The sequence below is a fragment of the Gasterosteus aculeatus genome, chromosome 10, assembly GCF_964276395.1.
Source record: "Gasterosteus aculeatus chromosome 10, fGasAcu3.hap1.1, whole genome shotgun sequence".
NCBI classification, from domain to species: domain Eukaryota; kingdom Metazoa; phylum Chordata; class Actinopteri; order Perciformes; family Gasterosteidae; genus Gasterosteus; species Gasterosteus aculeatus.
Window position 1 is genome coordinate 14325098 of NC_135697.1, and position 13402 is coordinate 14338499.

A 13402-nucleotide genomic window follows, 5' to 3' on the forward strand; every position below is an offset into this window, starting at 1 on the left:
TTGCTCGTCGTCCCCTCGGCTCGCACTCTCGACCGCGCCGACACTGGACGGCGAGATGCTCGGAGGTGAGCAAAATGGCGCCGGGAGAGGGCTTTTGGCTTCCGTCCATATTTACTTTAGAGGAGGAAGCGAAGAAGCGGCCCGCTGGAGGCGTCCCGCGGTGCCAGCAGACACGTAAGTGTTGCCGCTCGTTCCGCATGACCTCCCCCCCGGCCGTGCACAGGAGGGTCACTGCTGACCTCGACGGGGGCGAGCGGGACGCCTGCCGCGCTGCCCTTGTTCGCACCGCTGAGGGACGTGTCATTTTATTTATTCATTAATTAGACTCTCTTGCAAGTTTCCCTTCAACTTTTAATATCTCTCGTGTGCCACGGGGACACTCGGAGGCCCACAGGGTTGATAACTTTAAACGCCTACTTTTTCAGAGTGTAATATCTACAGCTACCCGGGGACCTGCACACCCCAGGTCTTGCTCCACATCACCGACTTTTCTTTTTCTTTTTCTTTTTTTCTCCAAAAATAAAAAATAGTAAGATCCGAGGAAGGCGGCTGAGTTTGTAGCTCGGCAGTTTATCTCTCTCGAGTTTATCAGCGCTGTAGTCTCCACATTAATCACACGGGGGACTAAACACGTGAGCCCCGAAACTCCGGGAGATAAAGCGTGGAGGAGGAAGAGGCAGCCGAGCTGAAAAAGAAATAGCTTTTGCCGTCACGCGCTTAAATGTACCCCCTAGAAGCCGCAGGGAGGCAACAGCCATCGACAGCAACAGCCGGACGCCGCCTCCATCCGAAGCGCCGCCACGACACAACAACAAAAAAATCATCCTCTCAGCTGACGGGTTTGTGGCCTGGCCTTGGGTGGGGGGGTCGGGGCTCAGAGGAGGAGGGGGGGGGCAATTGGCGTATAGCCGCATCGTGTAACCACGCGGTCGCCTAGGTGGCAATGGCGAGGGAGGAATATTCACAGAGATTATTCATGGGCAGGCTGTCAGCAAATCCGGGGAGGTAATGGGCAGCTGCAAAGCGAATTGGACCTAATGGACGGGCATCCGAGGCTGCACAACAGTCACCCCCCCCCCCCCCCCCACCCTCCCTCCTGTCCACAGCACCTTTCATGCGAGCTCACGGAGCGGCAGCTAAAAGCCAAACGAGGCCCACGTCGTCAATCTCACCTGCCAATTCCGAAAGGAGTCGGCGCACGTCGGCGTGCTCAGAGCCATGATTGCGAGGCCGCGGCGGGTAAATTATCCTCGAAAAAGGAGGGAATCCTCAAACACTCCACACTGTTGTGTGTCATCAATCTGCGATGCTGAGTGCGTTCTCCTTCCCTTAAATTCTGATGAAGTGCACTCATTTCGTTTCCTGCTCCACCCGCTCTCCCTTAACCCGTCTGCCTCCTGTAAGTCTGCCAGCAGGTCTGGTGGGGTTTTCATTTGGAAATGTTCTGATAAACAGCGTCGAAACGATACCTGACTTTCATTTTCACACCTTCGGATACCTGCGGTTGAGAAAAATAAACCCGTTGTTATTATTCAAGACCTAAAAGGAGATTCAGCACTCTCACGTTTTTTTAGTGTGTGAAATATTTATCACGGGATGCGGATTTGGCAGTCAGCACTAAATGATAAAGTAAGCTACTGATTTCCTATATTTACCAAAAGAAAGGAGGCTTAAAATTGAAAATCTTTTCTCATTCATTTAACGCCGTTAAAGTGTTTAAAGGGCGAATCCGTTTGCTGCGTATTCCTTCCGGTTTGACGAGGTGAAGTGTCGATGTGGCCGTTTCCTCTCTGAGTGACGGTTGAGGAATTAAGAGGCGTTCTTGCTGACAATGAAAAGTAGTCACGTTTTTTTTCTCTTTCGGGGGCCAGACATTGTTTGTCAGTGCAATTACTTCGGCGCGATTGGCTGATCTGCCCACGCGGCGGCTTTCAGAGCGCCGGCCTCACGCTGTCGATGCTCTGCAGGACCGTTGGAGATCTGCTGCAGGACGCTGCGCTCTTATATTCAAAGGGCAGAGAGGGCCGCAGAGAAGCGTCTCGAGCGCTTGGCGTCGTTAGTTCGCATCATTTGGAGCTTTAAAATCGCAGGCTTTTGTTGCCAGATCAGTCCGCCGGGACTCTGCGCTAAAGAATAACCTTCGACGGACAGCAAATTCCGACATCCGGCTCCAAACCGGCTGACGCTGATGCGCTCATGCTGTGTGAATGCGCTCCCCTCAGCTGTTTCACTGATTTCATGAAGCGGATCATCTCGTTGGAATTAAAGAGAGCTGGAAAAGCTGAGAAAAGAGCGAGCGGCAGCCGTCGCAAACCCAGCGGCCTTATTTAAAGTAAAATTGAATCCCAACATTGCGGAAGAGGACGTGTCAAAGGAAAAGGCTGCGACGCGGCGCCTGCTGGCACTCCTCCATCTGCTCAATGGTGATTTGTTGTTGATGGGGTTTGAAAAACAAAACCATTCTAACACCTGGCGAAGGCAAAGCCGGTTGCGGTGCCCCGCACATGACGCCTCGTGGAACGAGGCCCGGGCCCGGCCTGGCAGCTCTGGCAGCTCTGGCAGCTCCGTTAACAAAACGCACGCCGGTGGCGGGGACACGCCTGGCAGCAGCACTGCTACATTCATGTCATGAAGACATATCGCGCCGGGCGATAATGGGCGAGCGATGGTCTCGTTGCTACCAGTGACCGACCAACATGTCGCCTTTTTGACCACCGCACGACCTTCTGCGCCAACGTGGGTGGGAAATGGGCGGATATTCACTGAAACGCCAGCAGCTCGCTTGGCTGGTAGCTTAGCTGGTAGCTTGACTGGTAGCTTGGCTGGTAGCTTGGCTGGTAGCTTGAGTGGTAGCTTGGCTGGTAGCTTGGCTGGTAGCTTTGCTGGTAGCTTAAAAGGAACAAACGTTCGTACAGGAGTTTCTCCCCTGAACTCTCGGTGACATCTTCGTGTTTTGTTGCTCTCCTGATGAACGGAGAATCTTTACTGTTTTAAACATGTGCACGCGATCCGGGACGAGGATGCGCGCGCGTTCGCTAAAGCGTCAAGCCAACGCGGGTGATGCGTCGGGTGAGAGTTTGTGAGGTGAATTCTTCAAACACTTTTCTCTGCTTTCACCATGTGAGAGAAATATATGTCAGGAATCCAAGGAGCCACAGAGTGAGTCATTTTGGGAGGGGGGGGGGGGCTGAAGTATTCCTTTAACTTGCTGTCCTTGCTTTTGTGGTTTTGACCTTATAAAGTTGCATAACTGCCTTGCTGGCGAGTCCCCAAACTATTTTCTGTAAATCGTAATCCTTGGGGGGGACTAAATCACACTTCTGTTACAGATAATGTGTTACTGCTCAATAGTGTTGACCTCACGATACACAACGGTGGGAGAAAGATGGAGCTGGAATTCGGCTCAGACGGGCACAATAAAGTCTGATCGAGGCGACATTGCATTTCGCCAACTTAACTCCCTTGGAGGAAATTGACTTCAGTTGCACAACAGCAGCCTTAACTCCTCCCCCGATAAGAGGAAATCATTTTCAGATAAATAGAAGTAATCACGCTACAGGTTTCTATAAAAAGGCAGAGAGGTTTGCCAAGTCTCACAGAACTCCCATGGAGTCTTTGCTTGCGATGATCGAAGGTAAAATGTTGATTCTGTCAAACATCTGCACAGGTTTGCTTCAGCAACGCTGCCAATAAAACCCTCGGAGACGAACGGCTGGCGAACGACGGAAGAGGTCATTAAAATGTTTGAAAAGCCATCAAAGTGGTGGAATGTGGGGGGGGATTTCTCCCTTGACTTCCACCTCCGCCGGGCTGCTTTTGCTCTCACAGGCCGCGTTCGGCTGAATGAATTATTACGTTTAAGCTTGACCCTTTACCAATATGCAACACGTCTGGTGCTGCATCACGAAAGGGGGAAGCGTGAAATGCGTCATTTATTTAAACGTTTCATTCATTTCCAATGTAATTGCATCCATTAAGCCAAAAAGACACTTCAGTTCTAGATTGTGCACCCACAGCTCTGAGGGCTTGTAAAATGTCTGAAGAAATGCACTGAATTCATAGTGATAGATCCATGAGATTTATTTTCCTTCAGAAAATGGGTGTCGAAAAAAAAACCTGTTCCTTGTTCCATCTCATTATCTCAAACTATAATTACAGAGTGTACTCATTTTCTTGAACAACGTGTCGCCATTACGCCATTGTTCTATTAGAGAAGCTTGTGTTATTTCCTCCTGAACAACCACATTTCATCATTGGCTTTTGTGCGATCACAGGCTCCATTTTCTCCATTTATAGCCTCTGCGTTTGCCCCGGGAGAGCTGCGTGTGTGTGTGTGTGTGTGTGTGTCAGGCTATTTTCTGTTGGATTAACACTGAGCCGGATCCACGGCGCTCCACACCGAGGACCCTTTCAGCATCTGCCCGGCAGTCAGAGGAAGACCACCTTCTCGTGTCAGCGCCCATTTTTCAGGCAACCCTCCCTGCGACCTCCAATCTCGGGGTGTTCGGAGCTGCAGGTCGGTGGCGCTCGCCGCTGGGGTTCGTGCAACGTTTTAAATTACCATCTGGCTCCCCGGAGACCCTCCCCCACCCCCCCACTCCCACCTTGGGTCAGTTGCATTTATCCAACAGGTTGTCCTAAACAATCGCACATCCTGCAGGGTGACACTAGTGAGCTGAGGTGAAAGACCTCCGGGTCCGACACAAGCAAACGGAGATGGGGAACTTTCTGGTCTGTCACGTGACAGTAAACAGGCCGCGAGGCTCAGTCAGGTGCCAGCGAGTTCACAGCTAATGCCTCGTCGGAGGAAACAAGAAAATCAGCATTCTATCACATTTGGTCGAAGCGAGCAGAAATCCATTTACATGCATCAAATGATGTAACCCTCGGCAACGCAGCCGACACATGCAGCACTTTGGGCTTGTTAAGTTATCTTTTTAGAAAAGATATTCACTGCACAATATCCAGCACACTACCTACATAAGGCTTTCCTTTTGTTCTTTATATCTGATGCATTGCATATTTCTTTGCATTGAAATAGCACTATCGAAGACTACGGATCTGACACTGGCAGTTTGGGGGCTGTTGAGATGTGCAACACTGACGCACACTGGTTTGTGAGTCAATCGATTAGTCGACACACAGGAAATTGAAATTGTGCAGCTATTTGGAAGGGAGTTATTCATTTTAATCAACATTTTCTGTGTGCAGGTTCTCACAGGTGACTGTTTAGTTTTTTTCCTCAGTGCTCTATGACAGATAATTGAATACGTTTGGTTGTTTTCCTGCCGGTTCAGACGAAACGAGGCCTACGAATGAGTCATCGCTGACTAGATAGATAGAATAGAAATCTGCCCTTTTCACAATAATGACATTCTCATGACCATTTGACTCTATTGAAAATATGTATATATCAAGCAATGAATTGATAATGAAAACAATCATTAGTTGCAGCTCTACAACTTAGGCCAACATGGTGGTACAATCGGAACAAAAGAAGAAATCAAATGATTCATTAAACAGCATTGTAAACCTTTGCATTCAATGCCAACGGTCTGTGATTTTATGACACATATGAACATAATTCAGGAACACAACTCCGTCTTGACCTATTGATTCCTATGTGGACTTTTACCCTATTTGTCCAATGCAACGACAGCCAAAATGAATTCCCAACCGGTCCAAGGATTCCCAGCTGGTGGAGAGACAGTCCTCCCACTTCTGTGTGATCTCATTAGGCAGTTAGCCGCAGGGGCTCCGTGCACGTCTGTTCGGCAACTGGTTGTGGTGGCGGCGTAACCGATACCCCTCAACCAGAGTATTTATATCTACGATGCGACTTTCACCCGAGCAGCAAAGCATTCTCGAGGAAAAGCAACTGTCTGGAGACAACTGGAGCTGAGGCTTTTTCTCCCCCAACATTCCTCAAAAGTCAAGGTCCGAAGGCCTCTGAAATCTACAGCCGTTCAAATGTTATACTCGCCGCAGGCCAACGTAAAGAGGATCTGAACTCCTAGATCTCTGATAAGGCTCTGTGGGTTTCAAGGGTTATGGCTTCACATCTTTGTTTTCCTCTCCGGGAACCCCTTTTAATACTTCTGTCAATCAGAGTTTGACTGACACCCGGGCGGATATTCAGTGTGCTGTTATAGCTGAGATTGATAATTCATCTCCACTGTATCGCTCCATAGCAGCAGAAAAACACCCACCTACTGATTTGTTCCTCGCAAATGCCTCTGATGGCTGATTTTCTGACAAACCAAAGCAGTCAAGCAAATCATCCTTTGCATCAGCAACATAATTATGCAACATGTTCCATCAGAAGCATTAACGCGCCGGGCTCATTTCACAGTAAACACAAACCGACGAGGGATGAATGCTTTACGTTCCCTGGCATGGCACAATGGGGGGGGGGGGGGGGTAGTGTTGCCACCTACTGAAGCCTGCACAATGCAAACATGACAGTGGACGTCACGGCGAGGGGCAGGAGACAGAGAGAGCGAGGGGGGGGGGGGGGGGGGGGTTGCAAATGATGAGCCCACTTTCATTTCCAAGATTATCTCTGAACTGTGATTTAACCTCGAGAGGGAACGTCCTCAGAAATGATAGTAATCAGCAATACCACTGAGTCGTGTAATGAAACGATGATGCGATGTTACTGCTGCAGACAGCTTCACGTCCCATGTGATGTGACCGTTTTTATGTGCAAATAGGAGAGAAAGTTTACGCCACCCACGCGCATCTCGAGACAACTTTATTAACACAAACTGTGAGAGAGGAAAAAAGGGCGACTTTAAACCGCGGAGGTCAACTTTGTAAGCGGGCGGACAGGTGCGCGCCGTGCGCCACGGCGAAGCCGAAACCTTTTTCTTATCTCTCACCTGTTGGCCCCTCCATGCTGTCTGCGTGGATCCCGACGACCAGCATCAGGACCAGAGCTGCAGAATTCATGTTGGCAGGAGGAAGTAAAGTCCACCCAGAGTAAAAAGGATCCTAAAGGGGAAACTCCGGCAGCGGTGGCAGCAACAGCAGGACTGGAGAGAAGTTGCGCGCTCGGCTCCGCTCGGCGCTGAATAGCCCCCCTCCCCAAACCCCCCACCCCCCCTTCTCTCTTTGCAGAAACGCAGCCTGCTTGCTCCCTCCTCAGCCCACACAGGGAGCAACTGATCTCGAGCAAAAGCGTTCAAAAAAAGACCCCCCCCGGCTTCTTCTTTTGGCACTGTTTGGAGAGCGGTCGGGCCGCAGGAACGCGGGACTGCGGCGCCGCCACGTGGCGAGTGCGCGGATCGCCCCCGCCAAGTGCGTTAAAAAACAACAACTTCCGCACATCTGCAGTTTCTGCAGATCAGAGAATGATGAAAGGTGGACCGGGTGGTTATTAATACCTTATTTATATGCAGCATTTAAGATTAAGAACAATGCTCGACAACAAGTTGACAACAAGTCGCTGCGCGTCCCATCTAAGCGCACGTTCTTCTTTTCCATCTCTCCATTTTTTTCAATCAGGTGCAACCTCAGGCCAACGCACATTAATCGAAATGCAATACAAACAATCCAAAAACAATTGAACATGAAAATGAACCAAAATAAGATAAATTCCTCAGAAGGAAAATTCATTAAAAGTTTAAATTGAGTTCAGTTTGGAGAATGACGAGTGTAAATGACTTCTCTGCTGAGTACACGCTAGTCCCCACTCAGTATTGAGACACGGGGCATTAAGATAGCATGTTGAGTTACACGGATGTAACTCAGAATGTGTGCAGCCCCCCCAACAAATTAAAGTATGTAAACGCTGCTGCTGTGCGGACTCAAATATATGCTGTCCGGTCAGGAACATGCAGGCATCCTGCATTAGTGCTATCAAATGATGGGGGTCCTAAATGACCCCCCGCCACCCCTCATGTGGGTTTGCTAACAGCAGAACACCAGGTGCAACAACAACTGCGCGTGATTTAAATGTCAATGCACAACATCAAAATATCTCGGGTTTGGGTCTCCACCGCCTTCCGATCCGAGACTTGACCTCCTGACCCCGGCTATTGATCGCGTCTCCGGTAAATGAGCCCAGAGCCTGTGCAGCTGGAATGACCGCGCTGGTGATGCAACGACACGGCCCGCCGTGCGGATACTTTTATCATGGCGGCCTCCGCCTCGCCCCGGGGCCGCTCCAGAGCGACAGGGGCCACAGTCGGTGGATAGATAGCCCCACGCGCACCGAACTTCTCAACACGCCGCAGGGTGAACTCTTTCCCATACCTGTTAAATTTGTGCAGTGGCCCAAATCCACTTGGCTGCAGCTTCAGATGGCATCGAGCCATCCTGCTGCTTGCTGCTGGACCTCTGGCTGCTTCAAAGACGGGAGGAGCTGGATTTAGACTCTTTATCACCCCCTGCCTATGAAATATTGATTCTGTAGCCTCGAGCCTTTTAACTTGTGTCTGGGAGATATTTATTTCTGGGAGGATGTTGGTGTGGGGCATATTGTAAGCCCGCTTCATTTGCCAGGCTGTGATAATTCAACGAGAATTTTTAAACTGTAGAGAGGGGTTGACATATTGGTATCGGTGATGTAGGGGTCCGCATGCCCTTCAAATCTCATAACTTCCTCTGTGCTTACTTAACAGCCCACTCATAAAGGGCTTATATTACATGTTGTATAACCAGTTAATTTGCCTTCGCATGTCGAGATTAAAGATGAACTGACATTTGAATTCCCCTGTGAAAAGGGTATTATATATATATATATATACATAATGAAGTATTTTGATGCTGCAGCTATTTTTACATCGTTTTCATTTTTTTCCAAAGGGGGATGAAAGTCTTTTTTTGAACATTTTAGTGTAAAACGGTTTCTAGACGTAGCGTCTGTGAACAAGACGCGTTACGATGCGTCATTATGCATCCTCGGCCGGCGCCAATAAAGGAATCAACATCATGACAACACCTACTGTTACACATATAACGTTTTGCAGATTGTAAAATACATTCAAACAATTATAACAATTGAACAACGCACTTGGTATCATCTGCTTTTCAGATCCTCTTTAGCAGCCATTTCAAAAACCCTTTTCAACAGAGGACTAGATCATCTTTTTGGATGGTTTGTTTAAGTTTCTATTCCCCTCAGTGGGAGCTGGAGTCCCAAAGCGTTGTTGAGTTAGTGTGAAATATTATATCGTTATTATAAATATTTGATTTGATTTACGTAATTATCCTGAAACAGACCATGCTGCTTTTACCAGACTGGTTTTATCGCCTTGGCATCAGTTTGCTTGTGTCATCCAACAATGGCAGCGTTCACTTGCAAAAATGACATTCGTACGTATATGTTTTGAATATTTGATAGAAAAATGCAGATAAGTGAGTGCACCCTGCACAATGTCACAGCTTTGATGCCCCGCAGAGAGTCACTGGGCCCTGTTTCTTCTCCCTTGAATACACACAGCTGAGGTCAACCCCACAGAAGTCCACTGCTGCAGTTGTTTTGGCGTCCGAATGGCATTTGGAGTGATTTAATATGAACGGAAAGGTAAATGAAGGCTTGCAGAATAAGCGCTTGAGCAAGCGGATGCCTGGCTGCTGCAGCGGCTTTTTTTTTGTCATGTAGTGCTTAAGTCAGGCTTTTTGCAGCCGTTTTATTATCCGCGATATGTTCTGTTTACAAGCAGCTCAGAAGATATAAGTCTGAGGTCAATATAAGGTCTCGCCTCTTCCGTAATTCATAAGAGCGGCGGCACAGCGTGCCTCTGTATTCCCTCATTAAGGATGAATAGTATCTGCACGGAACAGATAGGCTAGTGTTCTACTATAAACACATAATGAGGTGGTTTCATGAACACAAACCCACTGGATTGTGCTTTCCTACACACACACACACACACACACACACGGACATGTGTGGAGTCAGCAAAGATCATCTCCTGACGAACCTCAACGGGTTTTCAGAGAACTTAACATTTAATGTAACGTGTTAATGTAATGTTTGGACGTTTCTCACGGCTGCACTGATACACGGGGAGAAGTTCAGCCTCCACCATGCGAGCATCTGGCATTCAGCGCCGTCGCAGTGCTGCACCTGTTTCCAGGGAGCCGTGGGGGGGGGGGGGGGGGGTTGAAGGGGTTGAAGCGATGCAAATGCCCGGGGTTTCTAGGAATGGAAGAAAAGGCAAGTTTGGCGAGTCGACTGCGCCCGCTGCACCAGCACTATTTGTACAGACTTTTTGTAAATGGTGAGAAGATGAAACGTTCAGAGGCTGATGGAGGTTTTTGAGCTTTTGAGCATCTTCAACCGAGTGCTGTAAACCAGCGACATGTGCATCGATTGGTTCATCTCTGTATTTTCAGCAGTGGTCTTTTAAAAAAAAATGCAGTAGAATTTGAATGCAGATACAATGCAAAGCCTTCCTTTGAAATGGTCCAATTTACATGATTTATCTATTTTCTTTATTATAAAACCTCAATTAGTGCTTTGTGGAAATGTGGGGGGGTTTGATTCGTCACAGTGGGTTGTGTGTCAACTGGAGCGAGGATTTCCTTTTTTTTTTATGTGTGAAATTGGCGAGCTGCATTCCAAAAAACCGCGCCGATGGTCCCGTCGTGTCTCTCATGGCGTCCTGAGCTTCAGAACGTCTCTTTCGCAATCAGCCACAGTCGCTCACCTGTTGTCCTTGAGACACATCACGCCGTCTGAGGACGGAGGGAAGCGGCCTCTAATAACTCTGTGAAATTTCAATTTGCCCGTCGCGCCATTATTCAGTCTGCCGTTGGCTTTTTTTGTCAGCGGCTTTCTGTGAGGGAGGCTTGACTTTGGTCTGAGTGATGACTGACTCCCTTTGCACCGCCGCTCGTTCGCAGTCTGCCCGAAGTTTACAGTAAACACCGTTAATACAGAGACAATCTGCTTGTTATGGCAGCTGTGCTCCATGAAAGAAGACATGGAAGAGTTAAAGAGTTGCATAATAAAAGACCTGTATGGAGACACCTGAGACTGCACTTTACAACTAACCAAAATAGTTGTCATGTTAATTAAGTCAAGATATCGACTAATTACACACGATGACGCCCGAGGTACCCGTCTGTTATTCTGTTCCACGCTGGTTTGTGCCTAAACTAGACTTTAGTCTTAACAGGATTAGTCTTAACTGACCTAAACATTAGCAAACAGGTCACTTTCGTTTCCTCCCATGAACCAAAAAAACAAAGAGAAACGCAACGACGCATACTCATTTCATTCCAACACACACTGAGTCAAGCCTAAGTAAGAGTGTCAGCTGAAGGCCGACCAGCACAAAGTCACCTCGTGGTTAACGCGCCCCCCCCCCCCCCCCACCCCCCTTTCTGACACAGCCGACGGGCCCAACGGGCTCCAACGGCACTGCAGCACAGGGTCACACGGACGAACGCGCTGGTGATTCTCCCGCCGTTTGCCGGTAAAAGTTCCACATTTGCAGCTCCCAGTAACACGTGTCCAGCTAAGAGGGTTTTCATCAACCGACGGGACGCGAGTCAACAGCCCGAGTGGAGGAGATGGCTAATGTGTTATACAAGCCAATTCTACCGAAACAGGAATTAACCTTCCCTGCATGCTTTCATGGTTGATGAGCTATGGTACGTTTTTCTCCTGTTTTTTTTGCAGGAAATGAGGAGAACGAAAGGCAATTTTCAAAAGTAAATTGCACTGGGCATTTTTCAATAGTTGATTTAAAAAGCATATCTAGTAGAAGTAAGTGAAATGCATCGATTTAATGTTGTGCCGCGTGCCTTGACTCAAGTGCAGTGTGTAATTTAACAAGCCGGTTCAGCTGTCAAACTGATTCAAAGATGTAGAACATTTCCACAGACAGTAGACACATTCACAACATCCATCCAGACACTTTTATTCAACGCACGTCTTCTCAAGCCAAGCACAGAAAGTTCCAACACGACGGACATCTCTGAGCTCAACCTTCACCCCCGCTCTCTCGTTTGGATGGAAGCAAAATGTAAATATTAAAAAAAAAAATAGGGTTGGAAGTTTCCAGAGCGAGAATAGTCAAGTTTAAAACAAAAGCTTAGAGGCGTTTGTGGCTCGGTGAGTGTAGTAAAAAGCCCACTTAGGAGTCTGCACCAACGCTGTAATCATGAAGCATTATGAGAACAATGTTTTCATTTCCACACATTAATTTTCCAATAAAGCGGAGTTAGATTTGCGGGGGGGGGGATTTAATCAGTGTCAAAATAAAAGTGGTGTGCTAGGGAAGTAACCACGAGCGTGATAATCAGGTGTTAGAGAATAAGTGTGACGGATGCTGAGGTGAAGCAACATGGAAACATTGCGATGGGAAATGAGAGTGAGTCCCTAAAAAAAGACTCAATAAGCAATTCACTGTGTGGTCGGAATGTCTAATAAACTAGCTTACTTTTTGAGTGCCATTCTTACGCCATGGGGTTGTAAATATATATAATATTAAATAACATATGTGTGCTGAACACGTCATATATGACCGATCCAATTCCTCATTATGAATCTCTCCATGTCACTACTGTTGCTGCGGCAATATGTCCTTCAGATGTTGTCTGCTTTGATTTTAAAAAATTGATCTGGTGTAATCTCATCGTCTAATTTACTACATGTTTAGTTTGCTGAATAATATGGACGTAACACGCCTGCCACACGTGGCAGACAGGGACGTTCCACAGGTATCCTGCACGCCACATGGCATGTCCTGGTTTCTCTTGGATATCAATTCCTCCAGGATAATGTTTACGTGTTTACGTGTCTTAAATCCGTTCCTGAAGCTTCTCCGTATTGCTGCAGCCTCCTGATATCCGCCGTACGGATCAAAAGACACCCGTGTTGTTTCTGCTGCGTGCTCCCTGCAGCGCGCACATCCACACGTCGGCCATTGGCCCGCCGGCCCGCGGCCCTGGTGAAAAATGTCTGCGCGCGCGGCGCCCTCAACAGAACACTTCCCTCCAAAATATCAACCATGTCGAGGGCCTTTTTTTTTTTTTTTGCCGTAATGGATTTCCCCGGACAAAAGCCGGTGGCGCCTCGTGCATCAAACGGAACGGCGTGTGGATTCCGGTTGGTCCTCAACATGGCGGCATCACACAGCTCCTCGTCACCTTTAATGGAGATCAGGTCCACTCAGCGTAGACTCTTCTGGAAGATGGGAACACCTAGCACTTTCTTTACGGAGTCAAAACATTTAGTTTACCCGACTTGTACAGTTTTCACAGTAAAATATAATTCTAGGTATGTTAATTTAAGTTGATTTCAGATCAGAACAATGTCGGTTGTGGTGGTAAATGTACATGACGAGACGAGGCCTTTTATGTTGAGGGAAGCTTTAAAATGCCGTGATTAGTACGTAGTACATGAGACTCATTTCTAATGGTGGTCGGGCCAGGAGGCAGCCGA

At 47.9% G+C, this 13402-nt stretch overlaps 2 protein-coding genes across 9 annotated transcripts in view; one reads left to right on the plus strand and one right to left on the minus strand.

The window, feature by feature from the left end:
* The window catches only part of ptprua (protein tyrosine phosphatase receptor type Ua), a 123702-nt gene extending 116503 nt beyond the window's left edge, over positions 1 to 7199 (minus strand). For all 8 annotated transcript variants that reach the window (XM_078080892.1, XM_078080891.1, XM_078080889.1 and 5 more), the window contains exon 1: positions 6882 to 7199. In XM_078080892.1, the coding sequence (XP_077937018.1) occupies positions 6882 to 6951 (70 nt within the window). In that variant the 5' untranslated portion in view covers positions 6952 to 7199. The remainder of the gene's footprint in view (positions 1 to 6881) is intronic.
* rpl15 (ribosomal protein L15) overlaps positions 1 to 13402 on the plus strand; it is a 338976-nt gene that overhangs the window by 55185 nt on the left and 270389 nt on the right. The gene's annotated exons all lie outside the window — the stretch shown is intronic.